Source organism: Herpailurus yagouaroundi, unplaced genomic scaffold, assembly GCF_014898765.1.
Source record: "Herpailurus yagouaroundi ecotype Mexico unplaced genomic scaffold, PumYag 162, whole genome shotgun sequence".
NCBI classification, from domain to species: Eukaryota; Metazoa; Chordata; class Mammalia; order Carnivora; family Felidae; genus Herpailurus; species Herpailurus yagouaroundi.
This window is the reverse complement of record NW_024412403.1, coordinates 42,458,241-42,480,637: the sequence shown is the minus strand read 5'-3', so window position 1 is coordinate 42,480,637 and position 22,397 is coordinate 42,458,241. Positions and strand designations below refer to the sequence as shown.

Sequence of the window (22,397 nt, the reverse complement as noted above, 5' to 3'; positions counted from 1 at the left end):
TCTTAGCAGAAATCAGTATGTTCAATGATCCAAGATACACAACCAGAACATTAACTAGTTTCATTGACCTGAAGGAAATTTACACTTTTATCTACAAGGACAAAGAAGTCAGGGACATGACCCTTTATATTATTATCAAAAATTGTTTTAATATATTAAGTCAACTCAGATAATTTTGAATGCTTATTATATACCAGGCATTGCAATAGAAGAGGTTTAAATCATGATTTACAAGGCACAGTTCCTGGTAAAGTGTCCTCAGCCACAAGTAGGGATGGGACCTAAAGAAGAGGCAATTTATTTATTTATTTTTAATGTTTATTTATTTTTGACAGAGAGAGAGAGACAGAACATGAGCAGGGGAGGGGCAGAGAGAGAGGGAGACACGGAATCGGAAGCAGGCTCCAGGCTCTGAGCTGTCAGCACAGAGCCCTACACGGGCTCGAACTCACGTACCACAAGATCATGACGAGAGCCGAAGTCGGACGCTCAATGGACTGACCCTTCAGGTACCCCAAGAAGAGGCAATTTCAATAGAAGTTGATGTGTTTTGTAGGATCAATCACAGGGTTCCTTTGCTACACACACAGAAAAGAAATTTAACACAGTGCTGGGGAGATAAGGAGAGGAATAAAAAGAAAATTGGCTAAGTGATTCTAAACAAAAGAACAGAAGTTTAAAAGCCCTGATGCTTAAAAAGGAAAAAAAGTGGCATATTCAGAGAACTATGAGTGATTCAGTGCAGCTGTGTATAGTGTGGACAGATGAGAATGTGTAGAGAAGCAGGGTTTTATTCAAGGCAGATCTTGTGTACCAATATTAGATAGAGTCTATAGCTTAGAAATGATAAGGAGGCAGCTGCGAGCTAAGTTCAGCCCTTGGGTATATCTTCTTCATTATGAGATGGGATATCATACTGGAAATACATAAGAGTTTCTCACAAAAACTCAGATTAGGCATTCTTTTAAAAGATCAGAAATTTACATTGGATCCATGTTGTCTTATCCCTGAGAAATTGTTTTTGGATGAACAGAGGGTGCTTTTATCGAGTCACCATACTCTTCACTTGTTTCGCATATTTATATGAACTGCCCACCCCTGAGGCATTTGTTTTGCAAGAGGAACTGCATAATTAAATTTGTGCTAATGTATCAGTCTGACTGATATTGGAGATATCAGTATCACAGACAGGTGCATTATGCAGGAGATTTCTTTGGTAATCAAAACAAGTAAGGAGGTTACCAACAGAAGGTGTGGTGGGACCTAGAGGAAAGAATAGAAGTTAACATTCCTAACATGACTGCTTAGGGGATCCAGGATGGGATAAAGGGAAGGGTGAAGGGTGACATCTTAATTTTCAGGTTAACCAACTTGAGCATCATTGTCTCAGTTGAGAATCATCAAGAAACAGACACCAAGAGGAAATTAGACCTTCCAGAAATCTTTCGGTGGGGGCGCCAGAGAAAGATCCCGGAAGAGAGCAAGAGAAGGCATAGGGAGTGTTCAGACTGGAGTTCATGTCTGAGGCCCATGGAAAGAGAGAGCTGAGGAAAAGAGCCATAGGGAGCTCAGACCATGGTGTAGCCATGAGAAAACCTCTTCCAGGATGAGATAAGCTTGAGATGGTTACAGGAGGCCATCACTGGGGAAGAAATAGCCTTGCTCTAGTATTTCTGCCATGCCCCGTGGCTTGGTGCTGTGCTGGGGTTTTTGAAATAGAATAGCTCTAGGCTATCAGCTAATTGTTCTCTTTCTAGTAAGTTCTGTCTTGTAAGGAGATCTGAATAGTGCAGGCCCAGAGCGGACACACGGACCATTAATAGAAGTATTGGGTTTAAGCAGAGAGAGAAGAGTTAAACATGGTTGCCTGTAGAGAATACGAAATGGGTGAAGTTAGCAAGAAACTGATGTTTTTTTAACAGCCTTTTAGAACTGTCTGCCTCTCACATATTATACATGTAAGTAGAAAGGACTTGTGGCAGCAACTGTTCTATAGACTCTAAAACCTTTTACTTTTCTATTTAGGCACACTACTTCCTGCACATTGGCTTGCAGTCAAATACAGCAATACGACTTCTAGTCAATGGAAGGGGAGGAGAAGTGACAGAGGCCGCTGAAAGCCGGGCTTGTAAAATCCACCACAGTCAAGACTCCCTTCCATTTTAGGGGCCATGAGCACAAGATTCTAAGGCCTTACATTGCACAAGACGAAGAGGGCACGGGATCTGAATCACTGCTACCAAGGCCACCCGACAAACAACTATCTCGGGTAATTCTGCATTTAAAACATTGTTATTTTGGGGCGCCTGGGTGGCTCAGTCGGTTAAGCATCCGACTTTGGCTCAGTGACTCGCGGTCCGTGAGTTCGAGCCCTGCATCGGGCTCTGTGCTGACTGCTCAGAGCCTGGAGCCTGTTTCAGATTCTGTGTCTCCCTCTCTCTCTGACCCTCCCCCATTCATGCTCTCTGTCTCAAACATAAATAAACGTTAAAAAAAAAAAAACATTGTTATTTTGCTATTTTAAGCTGATGGGATGTGGAGATTTACCTACTTTAGCAGTTGGCGTGAACTTAAGAAAGGTGGCCCAAGACAAAGTTATATGTATGTACACCATACATAAAGATATATAGATCTTGGTATCATCTCAGAGACACATTCTACCTTTGAATTCTTTTTTCTAAAGCTTCAGACTCACATTTTCAGGACCTATTAACTTATTAAGGTTTGGCTAACACCATAAATTTAGCAAACTCATAAAGTTAAACTAACTTTTCCTTACTCCCTACTTCTAATGGTGCCATCATTTCCATAGCCACTTAGGACCTAACGTTTTATGGTTCACTTTGATTCTTAACCTTTTGAATAATTCTTATATCAAACTGATAAATTCTGCTAATTCTCCTTTATGTCTTTGTACGCATTTCATTCTTCATATTCTATTGCCACCATTGCAGAGTAGCTTCATGCCTACAGCACCAAAGTAGATTTCTAATATCATACAGTCTACTATAGCTTCACCCCAAATCATTTTTGTAAATTGCCACTGTCACTCCGCCCCCCCCCCCCCCCCCCGGAGCATTCTTGGGCTGACAATAGCAATTATATTAGGGAAAGAACACAAAATAGGAAGCTTCCAGCTTTGAAATATCTATTAGTCTACTCACTAGAATTATCTTGGGAAGGTGACTTGTACATTCTGAGTCTTTATTCCCTCATATATTAAAAGTGAGCAATCTGTAGCCCCAGGATTGTTGCAAAGATTGAATGAGTTAGCTTGTAAATAGTGGTAATAACAAAATACCTATTTCATGGTACTGCTTAGTACATGTTTCTTGAATGAATAAATATATTCCTCTTTACCTCTTCCCCTTTACTTAGCTAATATGCTGCTTACAAGTTACTCTCTACTCAACATGATCAAATGCTTTTTCTCCTTCAAGGTAAGCTTCCATCTGAGCTGTTTTGTGACCTCTCCCTATTGACTTTACTTACCTCTATGGAATTCCTGATGGCTGATCTTGCCTTATATTGTTAGTTAGCTTTCTTGGTTTTCATGTACAATCATTTTCTTTAGGTAGATTGCACATGACTAGGGGCCTACTTTATAAAAAGTATCAGGTGTTTCTTAGAGTGCTATTTGTAGTTGTGTGCATTTGCTTGCTTTTCATTTTTGTTTTGGCTTGTGCGGAATTCTTTCCTTCTTTTTCTCATAAACGATATTCTGACTTTCTTTTAGACATAAACCATTTTGACACCTCTAATCCTGTAGATCATCAGTTCCACTTGACCCCACCCACTGTCTCAAAGGGCACCGCACATGACTAAGTAAGTACTTGCCAATTTCAGTAATTCACTCTCCTGCCCAAAGTGACTCACAGAGGGCTTGTGAGCCAAGCAAAGCATGAGGGCCAATTATTATCCCACAGTAATTACAATGCAGAATTATATGAACTAGAGCAGTATTTTAAACGATACAGTTTGCAAACTAACCCAGTTGGGAGAAAAATAGGGTCAAGTGAAGAAGACAAAGAATAAAAGACTTACTCCTGGATCCTACTGTATAGAAATTTATCTCCAGTCTTTTCAGCCACATGGGCTCAAAGTTATTTTTTTTTTCTTAAGCTAATTTGTATTTTGTCACTTATAATCAAAAGAGAACTGTCTCATACAGTTGTGCTTTTTAACTATGAAGATAATATTTACTGCTCATTTTTGTAGCTTATTAATAAGGAGATTTAGACAAAAAAGTGGACTACATAACACGAACACTCCTCACTAATGGAGAAAAAAGAAACAGAAGCACATTCTTTGTGACTATATAAATTTCATTATGTTGCTGTTTAAAGAAGCACGTATTTTATAATATTTAAAAAAGCTTCAAAGACCACTTCTGTATTCCAATCTGTAAAAAATATTTTCATTATGTTTATTATAAAAATATAAATGTTTCCACTACAAATCATTTTACATTAGTAAGAGGCCATCTACATTGTACGATATAAACTACAGGAGTAATTTGTGAAAACACAAATTTAAAGTAAATACATATTGCCAATCATATCATATTTATACATGGCTTAATTGATACTTAGCACAGCATAAACTGGGCAAGTTACTAGAAATAAATAATAAATGTAAATCAAATTTAAGATACAGAACAGAGAATATGGTACATAGCATTGTGAAGGGATGTGGTTTCATGTTTATTGAAAGACAATGCAGTGCCTGTACAAAGAGATGGCCATCAACATTCTAGTACCTCTACTCCACAGTTAAGAATCGTACACTGTTATGTTTACATATGTACAGGGTAAAAATTATGTAAAGTAAATTTATAAGAGGTAAGATAGAAAAATCATGGAAAAAACGAAGAGCAATACACTGTGGGTATAACCTCTACTTTCAAATGGAAACCACAGTCAAAATAAGTGAAATACATTCAATAATTCTCAACTTCTATTAATTCATGAAATGCACAGATTTTGAGGATGCTCAGAATGGTACCTAAGAAAGTAAATTCTAGTATGGGAAAAGATGATATTGAAGCCACATTTAGGTCTTAATGAATATTCCACGACACAAACAAAACGTCTGATGAAAGAAGAATGTTTTTTAGCTGCTTCTAGCGGGCTTAAGTGAAATTTGTAATTAATTTCATAATCGCATATATCTTTTTAAAAAGTTCATGCTCTTATATATCCAATACAGAATCCTAGTAGGGTGATTTGACTATAAGGGATATTGCAGAAATCTAAGAAATAATTTCATACATGAAGGAACACAACCTAAGCCTTATTACACTAAATTTACAACAGATTAGCACTTGTGGATTTTGATCTGTGACTGTAAGCTATATAGTGTTCCATTTTGCATAAGAACATACGGGTTGCAGCTTTGATTTATTCATTCTATTCTTGTGACATATACACTTCTTATTTCTTATTCCCATTACATGAGCATATCAGCATTAGAAAGAATATAGATAGAGCTAAAATGCTGCTTCACAATATATTAGTGGCTAGATCTCCACCAGGTACATCGTTTCAAATATTACCGAGTACACTTATATTTGGCCCGTGTGGAGTAGTAAATCTAAGTTCTTCCAAGGAGAGATCTCTCTCCTGCCGACAGATTTTGAGTCATCTGCTAGATAACCAGCTATTTTTGAAAATTTTATGCTCAATAAAGGCAAAGGAGTTCAATGCTTCTAAGTTAGACATCAAAATGACAACAGGTGCATATCAGTGGAAGACTTTTAAAGATACTAATACCTGCTATTGATGATCTCCATGTTTAATTAAATTAACTAAACCCCAGTGATGCAGATGAGTAGTTTCGTTTTCATTATTCCCTATAAATAGCTCAACAAGTTTAAGCAAAGATATTAAGTGACATTTCAAAGCCAGTCAGTAAGTGATTTTTTGACTCATGCGTTGGCCTATAGGCTTTGTTGCCAATTAATGCAGCAATCTACATAGGATTCGAATTCTCTCCAGTGTAGCTATTCTCTATGCAGGAGCTCTAGCGTAGCCTGTTTACTAATGGAGGGAGTTGATGGTCTGTCCTCTAAGCACCAGAGCAGGGCAGGTGTGTCATTGAGAATCCATTACATATAAACCAGTATATCACACTAAATTAGGAGCATACAGTTTGTAATCAATGGAGAGACAACAATGGATAAGATAATTCAAGCTGAGAGATTTGGGTAGTGTATGAAAGGATTTGGTTTCTTTCATCAATACAGAGATATAGGTACATATGAGCAGATGGTTCAGAAAATCTAGAAAGAAACCCATCATTCCCCATGTCTAGTTTACCATGTTTCCTACTGCTGACAATTTGAGACAACATTTGGCACTTGGCTGTAACAAATCCAAATTAAATCATCAAAGCATAAATAGAAAACAATAAAAACAATTCAAAAGAAAATAAATATGTACTTTTCTTAAAAATTAAGACACATTTTTACATGATAATACTTAAGGAAGCTAACAATTAAAAATATGTAGTACTTAAAACAACTACAAACTTCACTTCTATATGCTCTTAACAGATAAAAGAGAATAATACAGTGAAAAAGGTAGTATATATGGCCAGATAGTTTGAGGTATAAATTCCTCTATTTTGCTTGTTTTTAAGGAAACAAAATACCTGTTACAGATTTCTTCTGTGTATAAAAATATCACAAGTCTTTTCTTTTGTGGCTATTAGTAAACAGAGCCACTGTGTTCATTTTGTTATTACACTTGTTTTGCTTTTATGATAATCAGTTTATGGTCAATGGCTCTATGCTAGTTCTTCATCATTCCACGCTGAAGAATTTTAATTTAACCCACCAACTAATATAAAAAAGCAATTACAAAACAAAGTACACCCCCCCTCCCATCCACTAAATGACAGGGGAAAATAAAGAGTTTCGATTCCATTTTAAGGCATTTGTATTCATATCTGAGTGTCTTATTGGGCTTGGAACAGCATCTCCAGCGTTATCATCTGTCTGTAGAACGATGCTACATCTTCCACAGCCACCACTTCCTTCCAGAAATAACACTTTACACTGGAACTGGACCACTTTTTGATTGTGTTTCTAGAGCTTTAATGCTACTGATGATTTTCTTCTGTGGACCAACCACAGTGACACCAACCTTTTTCATATCACTGTAAAAAAAAAGAAGAACATATCTGGTGAGAATCCTGGTTTCCTGGATAATATATGAGCAGAGGATTTTTAGTCAGCAAAGCTTGTACAATAATGTAGCTCAGTGCTTTGAACCTAATTTTCTGATTTTTGCATCATCCACGTATTGTATCCTGACCAGTCCACCTATGTTCTTATGGAAAAATAGATGGTGTGGTGGGTTGACTAGTGTCCCTTCAAAATTTCTGTCCATCTGGAACCTTACCATGTGACCTTACTTGGAAATGGGAGACTTTGCAGATATAATCAAGACAACAGATCAAGATGAGATCATTCTAGATTACTATGAGCTTTAAATCCAATGAGACTACCTTGGAATTTCACTTAGGGGGAAAAAAAGACCTAGCTAAGCATGTGGAAACGATTAATTAAATAACCTTGATTCAAATAATTTGTCTACATATTCGCCTCTTTCAGGTCTTGACTCAAACACACCCCTCTCAGAAGGCCCTCTCTGACCTTCTTATTTAGTATTATAAAACCTGTTGAACCCATATCTGCATTTCCTATTTTCTTTTCTTGTTTTATTTTCTTCCAAAGCATTTATCACCATGCAGCATAATACCTTTCTTTCTGACTTATTTATATTCTCTATCTTGTCCCACAAGTAGGTGAATTCCACATGAACGGGGATTCTTACTCATTTTGTACTCTGCTTATTAACCACACCCTGAACAATGGCTATTAATAGTAGGGGCTCAATATGTACTTAATAAAGAATGAACCAATACTCTAGAATATGCTTATCCAGGGAAGATGACAGAGGAGTAAAGTATCACTTAGCAAGAAGCATCGAGAATGGCATGAAGAAAAAGTATGCGGGCAAATATGTGCACGCACGTGTACACACACACACACACACACACACACACACACACAGAAGGGGCTCCTTTATACTGAACATAAAGGAAAGAATGAAAAATTGGGAGTTCAATTCTACAAAAATGGACCAATTGATTTCTTAAGAAATGAGTTCCCAAGCAACAAAGGTATGCAAGCAGACACTAGGTACCATTTTAGAAGCAATTTACATGCTCTTAACACATCTGTTACATAAAATTCACCAAGACTGTGTTGCATTCCTATCACCTTGGCTGGGAATGAAATCCTGGTGGCCTGCTGGTTACCTCCCTGCTGCCATTCAAGGGGCTAGTAAATTCTCAATGTACAACTTGTATCTTGCCTGAGTCCTCTTTGATTTTATTCCAGCAGCCTTACTTCATGAGGAAGTCTAGTGGGGCGATATGGCTGCTCCTCTGTGTAACTGTGGATAATGAATCTCTCACTTAGAGTAACGTAGGTTATTTACATACATTGATCCCTGCGTCTGAGGTGTATTGTACAAGATTTATCCCCACTTATCCTTTAGAGCCAGAAAACAGGGCAGATATAAATATATGTGTACAAATCAATAGATCCTCACTCTGGATTTCTTCTCTCATTCTTCTTCTAATTCTATATTATACTTTTTATAACTTACCAGTTTTTTTCTCTGACTTCCTTTTCTCTTCCTTAAAAAAAACTTAGAAACACAACATGATAATCATGGAAAGCAAGAAAACAATGTTTCCAGTGAGAGAGTAAAACATGCTGTGATGTCTGGTCCGGACCTTTTTTATAGAACTGAAGCACCCATACCCCAGTAAGCTAGAAAAAATAAGATGAAGAGTGTTCACAGATTGCTTTGGGACAGCTCTGAAGGGCCAGCCCAGCTCTGGGACTCTTGTTCCAATACAAAGGGCCAAGTTTTCTCCTATAGCTCAATGCCCCCCTCATCACTTTTTAAAATACATATATATCCCAGATGCACTCCTCAAGAAATCTTGTGCATAAAACTGTTTCAGATTCTGTGCATGAAACCCGACATAAGTAAACAGATACATAATTTTGTATATATTCATTGCAAAGGATTACATTAGAAAAGATAAAGTACAGGCGCCTGAGTGGCTCAGTCCATTAAGTGTCCAGCTCTTGATTTTGGCTCAGGTCATAATCTCACGGTTCGTGAGTTTGAGCCCCATGTCGGGTTCCGTGCTGACAGTGCACAGCATGCTTGGGATGCTCTCTCTCTGCCCCTCCCTCCCTGCCCCCAGGCATACTCTCTCACTCTCTTTGAAAAAAAGAAAAAAAAAAAAGATAATTATCTCTTTAGGTTATGCCTTAGCTGGGGTTTTATGTCCCCTCCATCCTCTCTACCCCTTCCAAAATGTCTTCTACCCAGCACCCTGCCATGTCCAAAATAGTTGTAAACATCCAGCTGCTGTAATCTAAATAACATTCCATGTGCTTATCTCATTTTGACTATCCTATTCAGAAGAGCAATGGAAAAGTTCAAGTCTAAAGAGCAGCTCAAGATTGAGAACAGAAGTTAATAAGCGATCTGGCACTTCAAAGGCAAAGGCTAGGTGATGGCACTGTGAAAATGGCATCCAAGGGTGCAGGGTAATGGCATGTAGCAATTAATCTGCCTAATATTCATTCTCCATACTCAATTCTCTCTCAGTTTCTACAGTCCCTCTTGCCCTCTTTCATTCCCTTTTCACATTAACCTTCCTAAATCCAACTTAGGCTACGAAATAGTATGTTTTTAAAAAATGTGATTTGTACTGAACAAAACAGCACATTTTCTGGATTTCACTTGAAAATTAGATGACTTGATTAGTAAATGAAGTCCCTACACTAACTGAAATAGATAATTATTTATTTGGATATGAAGCTTTATTGACTTTTGTCCTATGAGTTGAGAGTCTGGATAGAAGAACAAAAAGTGAAAATCTTTTTTTAGGTATTTTGTCTTATTTCAGGAGAGCCTCTAGAGTTGTTTGGGCAAGAGAATAATTTCTGAATTGAGTCTGGATGGCACACACACACACAAAAGATTGAAAGAAAGAAAATTTAAACAAAAAAGCCCAAGGCTACAAAAGTAGGATGAATTATTGAGTTAGATATTTTACAGCACTTCAGTAAGAATGTTGCCTCATTAGATTTCCCCAAATTGTGTATTATATATACATTATATATGTATTATATATACATTATATATGTATATATGTATATGTATTATATATACACACTATATATGTATTATATATACATATATATGTGTATTATATATACATTATATATGTATTATATATACATTATATATGTATTATATATACATTATATATGTATTATATATACATTATATATGTATATATGTATATGTATTATATATACACTATATATGTATTATATATACATATATATGTGTATTATATATACATTATATATGTATATATATTATATATACATTATATATGTATTATATATACATATATAGTGTATTATATATACATTATATATGTATTATATACACATATATATATGTGTATTATATATACATTATATATGTATATATATATATGTTAATTTTATGTTGTCCCTGAACTGAGGATAAAGGACAGGAGAAAGAACATTGTGGGGACTGAAATATAGAGAGATGTGAAACCGTCTGGCTCAGTGTGAAGGACACACCTGAAAGACTCGAGTCTCCCAGGAAAAGTCAGCTTTCAACTTCAATGTACGTTCATGGGTTGTTGAAATAATAATAATAACAATAATAATTAAGTGAAAATATTCTCACCGACCAAAAAGAGCTTACCGTCCAACAATGCAGTGTTGAGACAAACACATTCTTAAGTCGGGAAGTGTAACAAATGCTCCCACTTCATAGTCTTAAGCAAATAGCCTTCTTACCACATTCACAGCTTATGACATCTGACTATATTTAAACTGTGAGCTAGCAGTTGATCATATTGACAACGTTCTGCTAATCCACTTCTGTAGAGGTTTCATTATCTAGAAGCTCTGGGTGTTGATGTTTGATGGAGAATAAACATTTGTGGACCTTTGCCTTTGAAAACCTGGCAGTGGTCCAAAATGGTCAACTTTGTGTTTTTTCTTTGTTAGGCTTCTGTGCTCTAAAGCAGGTGTCTTGTACAGTGTAACCTGAATTGTTTATATTATTAAAATTAGAATTTATAAAAATATTGAAAGACATGAATATATCCCGGGACTGTGTCTGATCAAAATAACTACCACAGAACCTCAAAGAATATTGTTGATCGGGTCCGAAGTCCATTTAATAAACATTACATTCCACTTCATACAGAAGTACCAACACATGTCAGGTACACGAGAGTGACTTTATTTTCCAGGAACAAATTCTCTTCTTAATAGTAATGTACCCTTCCTAAAAGTACTTTTGTGAACTTTTGGGTTTCTGATTGGGATGCTATGTCATAAATGCTAAGCTTTACCTATTTGTTAGGCACTTGTATCTCTATTAATTATACTGCATGCTGCTTTTTTTTTTTAATTTTTTTAACGTTTATTTATTTTTGAGACAGGGAGAGACAGAACACGAACGGGGGAGGGTCAGAGAGAGGGAGACACAGAATCTGAAACAGGCTCCAGGCTCTGAGCTGTCAGCACAGAGCCCAATGCAGGGCTCGAACTCATGGACCGCGAGATCATGACCTGAGCCAAAGTCAGCCGCTTAACCGACTGAGCCACCCAGGCGCCCCTGCATGCTCCTTTTTGACATCTAATCTGTTGCTCTCCACAGTGACTTTGTTTAGATGACTGACAGGATGACAATGAAAGTCTTTAAATATTCAACATCTAAATATTAAAATATTGGATGGAGAGGATAAGACTTAAAGAAACTTGAGGGCACTACAGAGTTTATTTAATTAACAAAGATTAAGGTAGGAGACTCTAACACAAAGATGGGCCTGGTCTCCAAACAGACCCTGCACACTACACAATTATGGATAATTAAAAAAAAATTAACGTTTATTCATTTTTTGATAGAGCATGAGTGGGGGAGGGGCAGACAGAGAGGGAGACACAGAATCCGAAGCAGGCTCCAGGCTCTGAACTGACAGCACAGAGCCCGACGTGGGGCTTGAACTCACAGACCATGAGATCATGACCTGAGCTGAAGTTGGACACTTAACCGACTGAGCCACCCAGGCGCCCCCAATTATGGATAATTTTAATGTATATGCCTGACATGAAACCTCTTTCTTTGGAACAGTCCTCTATCTTATCCTCAGAAATGGGTCCCTAGAGCTAAGTTCATGTTACCTTGTCCCGGGTCTTTTGATCATGGCACATGGCATATGATTTTTGAAGAGCCAATCTACAAGCAAGTGGGACTAGCTCACCAGAATTTCTCGCCTGAGGACTGAGTCAAAAGACAGTTGGACCTTGGTCAGTTGAGGGACACACCAAGATTGTATGACCTAGGTCTGAGAAAACCATGTCTAGCCATGTGTGTAGACATGCAAAACAAAAAAAAGTCACTGGGCATAAAAAAGAAAAGTATGATGTGGTTACATTAGGAAGTATATTAAATCGGCTCTCATTCACAGAGAGATGGAGAATATGGCTTCTCGTTCTTCATTTTCCAGTTCCCAATTACTATACCCTGTGAATGGGGACTAATTTCATTGATTATTCACTGGATTCACCTGATTCTTTATAAACCTCCTTTATCCTTACGGCCATGTGTTCATATCAAAGGATTCCTATTAGCAAAAATCCCTGTCTAGGAAATACAGCACATTATACTTGGTTATTTTTGACATTTACACACAAAACCATAAATTGACACTCATTAATGTATGCTAATTATGCATATCCTGTGTTTCCAAACTTCCTATAAGCCTTTTAAGGAAAACAATAATATTATGTCTTAAACTTATTTATAACTTCATTTTCTAGCATGATATCCTTCACAGGGTAGACAATAATAGATGATGATATACAATTATTTAGTAGATGTGAAAACTACCTTTAGATTGTAGTGTGTTTTCCTGTATACCAGCTTATCCACTTAGTTCCTAATTTTCCATTTCCATAGAGGTTAAGCTTTGTTATCAATAATAGAAAATCACAAATGCAGGAATGCAGTTAACCAGAATGCTATGTTTACTTATGTCCTAAATTAGGAACTTGGGTCATTGGGCTGGGAGTAGGGAACAGGTCTATATCTGTTGGTCTATCTGAAGGAGGTCACAGTTCAATGGAAATACCTATTGTGGGGAGCTACGGTGAGGAAGGAAGACACATCAAGATACATAATTCTAGAAGTTGGCATTGACAAAGAGACCTGGGACTCAGCTCAGTGGTTATAGAAGACAGTAAGAACCTCAGAGTTTCAGCTAATATTTATAATTCATTAGTCCGAAACACGTATGTCCACTAGAAAGTTCAGAATCATTCGGTCTTAAAAACTTTCTCTTACTCTGTGGAAATCTTGGCTATGGTGTCACAAGAACTGTACTCCACGCCTGTGAAGATTTCCTTGCACTGTGCTGTCCGGACACCATTAAGCCAGTCACCTGTTGTGCGGAAGGTAGTGATGTCGACATTGCTTTGGTCCAGAAGAAGGTTTGATGGCCTGCAAGAAAAGAAAACACCAAAGGAAGAGAGATCAGGAATCAGCAGAGTTGCTGCGTGTCAAAATTTGACACCAACATCAGCAGGAACTTCCAGACTTCATGTGGTGTTCCTGTTTATTTGTGGAATTTATCTGCCATGAAGGCTTCATCTGTTCAAGCTGGCAGCTTGCAAGAATACTGTGTAATCATCTTGTCTCAGTGCTTCCCTTTTCCACTCATGCCTGCTTTGTAAATCATTGAAACTATGCCAGTGGAATGCATAAATATATCCATACATACTTGGATAATTTATTTTCTTTAGCTATTAGCAAAGATGGTGGTAATTCAGGATACAGTTATAGGAGACCTGACACACTGAATACTTTGCTTTATAGATGTTCATTTGTAGACATTGTATTGGTTGCTTTCTAAAGGACAGTTGAGCAACCTAGATTATACTTACAGCAGGACATGAAGTCAGCACAGATGAAAATAATGTCATACATGTCATTAACAATTAAAATCACAAAAAGAATAGAAAAAATAGCTGAGTAACAATAAATGAAATTCTCACATCTATTGACAATATTAAATGGACTTCATGACATACAGAGAAAGTTGAAAGAGAGAAAAATATCGGTACTGGTACTGTGACTGTGATTTATACTGCACAATACAATCATCATTAAGGGGAAACGTTTAGAATTGTTTTATATAATGACAGGTCTGACCATACGTCTGTGACCAAATGCAAGATCTGGTGAATCTAAGGAACAGCAGGGACATAAAAGAAACAGAGGAAACCATATTTTCATTCTGGGAGAGCCAAAAGCAGCAGCCTATTGGTAAAATGCCCTTTGGGTGTTTTTTTCAGATCGCAATGACCTGTTAATTGTCCTCTGACTCATAAGACTGGGACCAGATAGACAATTGACTTTCTTTATTTTCTTCTCTTAAGGGAAGGAGCTTGAGCAAAAAGCACTAATGAAGGCCTTTGTTTTGAGATGAATAATAACAACAGCAGCAATGATTACATTGAACATTTATGAACACTTCTAATGTACTGGGGTCTATACTCCGCATAGTACACAGATAGGAAGGACTGTGATTCTTACAACAGGTACCAATGCTATGTCCCTATAATAGAAGTGGAAACTGAAACCGAAAGAGATTAATTCACACATCTGAGTTTCCTCAGGCAGAAGAGCCAGAGATGGGATTTAGACACCAATTATTTTATTCCAAAGCCCACACTCTTGGCCACTGTGCTATACCATTTAGGTGGAACTTAGTTCATATTGTTTTCTTTTAAGTTATTTATTTAAATTTACATTTATTTTTTTAAATTTATGTGTATCTGAATTTATTTAAGTTCCATGATGTGGGCTCTTTAACTTTTATATTCCATAAAGTGTAGTGGTCCAGTGCACAGACACTGGAACCATAAGGCTTGGGTTGAATCCTGGTTATAGCACATACTATCTGTGTGATCTTCAGTGATTTCTTATCTTGTCTGCTTTCTCACCTGTAAAACGGGAATGATGATCACAAGAGATTTCACACAACTGAAGATTAATGAATTTTAAAAAAGATTGCTTATGCAAGGAATACTCAGAGATGTGGACATGTAATATGCTATCGGTTAGCTATTTGTTACTCTGACATAAGGTAACACATCTTGTCAAATGGTTGAAGGTTTTAAAACTTCAAAAAGAAAATAACACAAGAAGTCCCAGTTTATAAAAGCTGCTGGAAGTGTGGTGATCTTGTTAATGATCTTTCTGAGCAATTAAAAGTTTAGTCATGTATAATCTTATGAGCATAATAGGGCAACAACCTTGTAAAGCAGGTATAATTGGGGGCCTCATTTGAATAGCCAATAACTTTTACAACCTCACAATCATTCTATAACCAATGCTTGCAAGTGGCTATGCTATTCTGATTTCTGTAGTTTCTGTTTTCATTACTGCAGTAAAATATATTACTAACATTGAAACTGTGTGTCGTAACCTAATCTTTAACTTATAATTGAAAAGGTGCATTTAGATTTGTACTTTTTTAGAGTTACCATACAGAATCTTTCATGTTTTATAATACTGCAGTTGAATTTGATCAGCATTGAGCTCTTAAAACTTTTTAAAATTATTATTTTAAAAATCTCCAATATTAGGATTTGCTAATTAAACTTTGCATTTTCTTAAATGTTAAAAATTAATGCTTTGCCTGAATGAAATCTGTTTTTTGAAGTTCTTAAATTCAATATTTACAATTATCAGAGGACATCAAAACAAATGAAGACTATACTACCATGGATTTGTCCTTGTTTTAGAAACAAATTCAGCTCTCTAAAGTACCAATTCAATAATATTTTTAGAAACAGCATGAAATAACAAAATGAATCATCTTGATGAAATTAAACTGCATAGTGTTTTATCAATGAATACTAATCATTGATTATCATCTAGGAAATGTGGTAAGGCTCATATTCTCATGAGAAAATCTTTCTGTAGAGCAAATCTACAAATATGCCAACTCTACCCACATTTAAAAGCAATTTTTAATTAGGAGATTTCTATTACTATTGATAATATTTCTCCAACTCACTCCCTGATACATAGGAAACAAGTTAACATTCTCAAATCTGAACAAATTTGTACCATGTCCTAACCCTGCATGCTGTTGGCAGAGACACATGAAAAAATGTAAATGGACTATCCATCTGGATTTTGATGGGGATATATGGAATGTGTTTGATAAAAATAAGTTTTTAACTAATTTTTTTTATTTGATAAAAGCAAAATATTAAGGAAATGTTAATACTGAGTTGAAGAAAAAGTTGGCAACATGACAGTTTCGTTCTGTCTATATTTTCATCTTGTGTGGAAAATATAGATCGATAGCTACTTTCCTTTTTCTCATGATCATTTGTAGAGAGGGAGATAGCTGAAAATGGAGGACTTTTGCGACCTTCTTTCCATGAGACTAAACTCAACTATTTCAATCTTCTTTACCTCAAGTATTTAATTTATAAATTAAAAATTAAACTTAAAGAGAATGTAACATATTTATAGATTACGGTTTAATTTTAACTAATAATCAGAGGTTATCTTAAAAAAAGGAAAAAAAGATGGGGCGCCTGGGTGGCTCAGTTGGTTAAACGGCAGACTTTGGCTCAGGTCATGATCTCATGGTCCGTGAGTTCGAGCCCTGCGTCGGGCTCTGTGCTGACAGCTCAGAGCCTGGAGCCTGCTTCTGTTTCTGTGTCTCCCTCTCTCTCTGCCCCTCCCCCATCCGCGCTCTGTTTCTCTCTGCCTTTCAAAAATGAATAAATGTTAAAAAAAAATTAAAAAAATAATAAAAAGGAAAAAAAGAAACAATAATTAGAAATGATTTTTAAAAATCATTGATTTCTTCAAGGAATACCTAGAAAACTACAAAATGTAACATTTTATAAATTATTCTCTCCTGGGGCATATGTATAAATAGTTCTCTATGATTCTTTAAAGTATTCAACAGAAAAAAAGGTTTATTTTAATAATTATAAATTTCTTGCCTTTGTTTTTTTTTTTTCCCTAGGATTTTGAGGAATACATATATACAGGCTAGATTCCAAAATTTACACGATATTTTTGGGTTGTTTTAGCATGACGCTCATGGGTAAAATAGCCTTTGTCACTAGCCAGCATTAGATGTAACATTGGACCCTCTGGGTAAGCCACTGAATTAGTAAACAAAATTGATAGGAATAACATTAAATCAGGTGTAAGAAATTTTGATAAGAAAAATGAAGTCATACGTAGAAGACAATGATATATTAAACCATCTATAGGCATATGTGCACATGCACACAGGCACACACCACAGCTTGGATTTCTACAGTAGCTGTAGCATAGACTCTAATGTCGACTCTTGTCGACTCTTGGTCCCATGAACAGCAATACTCCTTTATTTATGGGTTTGTGGGTATGAAGAATCAAACCCCAGGACATTTATTCAGAATATTTATGAACTGTGCCTAATAGCAAAATGCAGAGTTTTTTTCTTCTTAGTTCAAAATGGTTTGTATTTTTAAACTCAACACTATAGCCAGACTCAACAAGAGTTTAGAGAAAATTAGTATAAACAAATTGAAATAGAACAGGACGTGCAGATTAGGGATTAGAGTGACCCCAACTGAGTTTTTCTGTTTATTACTTGGATCAAAGTACAATGAAGACAAAGAATGGCCTAATTTTAATGCCAGTGACCTCAGAATAACCAGCCCTGCAAAGTATCATTTTTCCACTTCCAGGATTTCTCTTGGGAATTCAAATAAAAATTGGTTCCTTTCCTCCTCTGAGAGGACATCTGGAGAGTTTATCAATGGATAGGAATTTGTTTCTCACTGTGAAGAGCCTGTGATGTCTCTTCATGCGCACCAAGGGAATGTGGGCTTTTTGAGCAGCTGCAGGCATTGGGTTTTTTTTTTTTTTTTTTTTTTTTTAGACCCAGCCCCAGACTTGGGTCTGAAGGGGAAATTTATAGGCTGGGTGATGTGCACTGTGAGCTCACACTTTTACTAGACAAATTAGATAGGTTTCAATCCATGCAGCTGTAAACGATGTCCTGCAGAGTTCCACCTGATCTTTTACAGCTTTTCATAAATCAGTACCTACTGGCCGCAGACCGCAGTCATTAAAAAGAAATCATGGAAATTACATGTTTGCTCAGGGGAAGCAAAAAATAACTTTCCTCCCCCTCTCTCCCTCCTTGCATTTAGGTTTGTGAATTATTCTTTTATGGGTTTTCATACTGTTGCATTAAAGACGTATACATATATTTTCTTCTGATTAACTCCTATTTTACCTGCAAAAGGTTTCATACCAGTTAGCACCTGATATTGGGTACCCAATGTCAATAAACAACTGTCACTCCCAAGAATATATTTTCATAATGATGTTACTTCAATATTGCTTTAGAATTCCAAACCACTAGGATTGAATGTTATCTTTTTATAACATGAAAAGACTCCTTTTGGTATACAAAGGACTTTATCTTCCATGAATAAAAACAGTAATGAATACACATTCCCTGAATAAGTAAGTGGATGCCAACTGAGTTTAGAAGTAAATATCAATAATACTGGAGATGTATGTTATACCACTGTAATTATCTACTTATTGTCTGTTCTGAACAGTTTCAGGAAATATATTTACTCAAGAATAGTTTCTTAAAGGCAGAATATTAATTATATCTATCTTTATTATTGTCTGAAATTAGTAATCTAATTTTCCAATATCTTTTATAATTTATTGTTAATTTTTTAAATTTGAAATGGTGCCTTCTCATCATATTTCAGGGGGAAAATCTTTTATTTACCAATTTTTTAAAATGTGGATTTATTACAATCTTGATCTTTTTATATCTAACATTAAAAATTCCAGATAAAGTTTAAGCAAATTTAATTTGTCATCAGTAACTAAGAATCCTTTTTGAGTATATAGAGTTCCCAACAGGGGAGTAGGATATACACGACACATTAAGGTGAAGTACAGTTGCTGTGTTTATTTTAATTATCTTTAGGCCTTAAGGATAAGAATCTTAGCAGTTATAGCTATTACAGCTGGTTTAATTCCTCCCAGTGGCAAAATTACCTACTTTGATTTTTAAGATTAAAAAAAAAATCACCTGGGTATTTGGCATATTTGCTTCCCTCTAAAAAGTTCTGTATAATATTTGATTAGTGAGGAAAGTCACCCTGTCAGTTTCAGAATTGGAGGTCAAAGTCACATTGAGAAATAGACTGTTTTTTTGGTTGTTAGACTTCTTTTAAAGGATGCAGTAGTTGTCAAAATACTCTCAAAAAATTATATTTTGTTCTCTTAGCGATCAGAAGCTTTGATTCATACTAATTTAGTGCCATTAACAGGGAAAAATTACTAGTATTGCTTCATTTATCTTGCAAGTTAATAAATATGAGTCCCTTTAAAGATAGTGATCCATGCAATGGAACAATATAGTTATATCATTTCAGTAAGTTAACTAAGTACAACTGGATCTCCAGAACTTCATTGTGCGATCTGAAGAGAAACCAGAGGATCCAGAACTTCATTGTAAATTACTATTAAATATATTGTTTAAGATCTTATGCCATGAGGGGTGCCTGGGTGGCTCAGTCGGCTAAGCGTCCAACTTAGGCTCGGGTCATGGTCTCACAGTTTGTGAGCTGGAGCCGTGCACTGGGCTCTGTGTTGACAGCTCAGAGCCTGGAGCCTGCTTCAGATTCTGTGTCTCATTCTCTCTCTGCCCCTCCCCCACGTGTGCTCTATCTCTGTCTCTCAAAAATAAATAAAAATGTAAACAAACAAAAAGATTTTATGCCATGAATTTGGTTGCCTTCACTTTAGACCTCCATTCTAAATATATAGAATGTATTTAATTCTTTATAACAAAAATGTGTTTTCCATAAATTTATAATACTATTAAATAATATAACTGCCTGGAGTATGAAAATTCTGTGAATTTAAAAATAATTGATCTATTTCATTTTATATACAAAAGTATCCAAAAATTAAAGAGGCCATCTTAGGGGCGCCTGGGTGGTGCAGTCGGTTAAGCGTTCGACTTCAGCAAGGTCACGATCTCACGGTCCGTGAGTTCGAGCCCCGCGTCGGGCTCTGGGCTGATGTCTCAGAGCCTGGAGCCTGCTTCCCATTCTGTGTCTCCCTCTCTCTCTGCCCCTCCCCCGTTCATGCTCTGTCTCTCTCTGTCCCAAAAATAAATAAACGTTGAAAAGAAAAAAAAGAAAAAAAATAAATAAATAAAGAGGCCATCTTATTGCTTGAATGGAAGTGAATTAATTCATCTCTCATTTTTCTCTATTGTTAATCTTCTTTATTTTTAATTTAGCTATATTCATAGAAATAATTTATTTAAATTCAGGAGCTATATCTTATATACAATGTAAAGGCAATTGAATATATAATATAAAAATATATATCATGAAATTAATTTAAATAGTATAAAACTAATCCTTCAAAATAGTCTCTTTTAAAAAATGAATTTTGTATATTTCTCCTATCTGTATAACTAAAGTACATGTTAGGAAGTAAGAGAAAATTTATCACTGTAAGACCATTTTCAATTTATTTTTATAGAACTGTTTTCTATCAAGAACTTTAAAAAAAATTATTTAAATCCAAGTTAGTTAACATATAGAATAATAATGGTTTCAGGAGTAGAATTTAGTGATTCATCACTTACATGTAACACCTAGATCTTATCCCAACAAGTATCCTTCTTAATGCCCATCACCCATTTAGCCTGTTCCCCCACCCAACACCCTTCCAGCAACCCTTGGTTTGTTCTCTGTATTTAAGATTCTCTTACAGTTCGCATCCCTCTTTGTTTTTATCTTATTTTTCCTTCCATTCCCCTATGTTCATCTGTTTTGTTTCTTAAATTCCACATGTGAGTGAAATCATATGATATTTTTCTGACTTATTTTGCTTAGCATTATACATCCTAGTTCCATCCACATTGTTGCAAATGGGAAGATTTCATTCTTTTTTATTGCTGAGTAATATTCCATCGTATATATATATACCACATCTCCTTTATCTATTTGTCAGTCAGTGGACATTTGGGCTCTTTCCATAATTTGGCTATTGTTGATAGCACTGCTATAAACATTGGGGTGCATGTGCCACTTCAAATCAGGATTTTTGTATCCTTTGGATAAATACCTAGTAGCACAATTGGTGGGTCATAGGGTATCTCCATTTTAAACTTTTTGAGGAACCTCCATACTGTTTTCCAGAGTGGCTGCACCAGTTTTCATTCCCACCAGCAGTGCAAAAGGGTTCCTCTTGCTCTGCATCCTCGCCCACATCTGTCGTTGCCTGAGTTGTTGATTTTAGCCATTCTGACAGGTGTGAGGTGGTATCTCATTGTGTGATTTTGATTTGTATTTCTCTGATGATGAGTCATGGTGAACACCTTTTTATCTGTCTGTTAGCCATCTGGTTGTCTTCTTTAGAAAAGTGTCTGTTCATGTCTTCTGCCCATTTCTTCACTGGATTATTTGTTTTTGGGTGTTGAGTTTGATGAGTTCTTTATAGATTTTGAATAGTAACCCCTTATTTAATATGCCATTTGCAAATATCTTCTTTCATTCCATCTGTTGTCTTTTGGTCTTGTTGATTGTTTCCTTTGGTGTGCAGAAGCTTTTTATCTTGATGAAGTCCCAGTAGTTCATTTTTGCTGTTGTTTTCCTTGCCTCCATAGACATGTCTAGTAAGAAGTTGCTGTGGGTCAGGTCAAAGAGATTGTTGCCTGTTTTCTCCTCTAGGCTTTTGATGGTTTTCTATCTTGCATTTAGGTTTTTCATTCATTTTGAGTTCATTTTTGTGGATGGTTGTAAGAAAGTGGTCCATGTTCCTTCTTCTGCATGTCGCTGTCCAGTTTTCCCAACACCATTTGCTGCCTTTATTCCATTGGATATTCTTTCCTGCTTTGTCAAAGATGAGTTGGCCATATGTTTATGGGTCCATTTCTGGGTTCTCTATTCTGTTCCATTGATCTGAGTGTCTTTTTTGTGCCAGTACCATACTGTCTTGATGATTACAGCTTTCTAATACAGCTTGTCAAAAACTTCTTTAAGAAAGATTTCTTCAATTCTTAAAATGGGAGGGAGTTTTATTTTTACCATTTTCTACATGTGCATTATATTTATATTTTTTTCTAAATTTCTCAAAAACACTGTCTTCACCCTGCTTATTCATTATTTA

General features: G+C 36.0%; 1 protein-coding gene across 2 annotated transcripts in view; it reads right to left on the bottom strand.

The window, feature by feature from the left end:
- Nucleotides 1-4,393: 4,393 nt before the first annotated feature.
- Nucleotides 4,394-22,397, bottom strand: part of EPHA3 (EPH receptor A3) — a 360,676-nt gene continuing 342,672 nt past the window's right edge. For both annotated transcript variants that reach the window (XM_040484241.1, XM_040484240.1), the window contains exons 16-17: nucleotides 13,494-13,649; nucleotides 4,394-7,158 (exon numbers count right to left, since the gene is read on the bottom strand). In XM_040484241.1, the coding sequence (XP_040340175.1) occupies nucleotides 7,053-7,158; nucleotides 13,494-13,649 (262 nt within the window). In that variant the 3' untranslated portion in view covers nucleotides 4,394-7,052. The remainder of the gene's footprint in view (nucleotides 7,159-13,493; nucleotides 13,650-22,397) is intronic.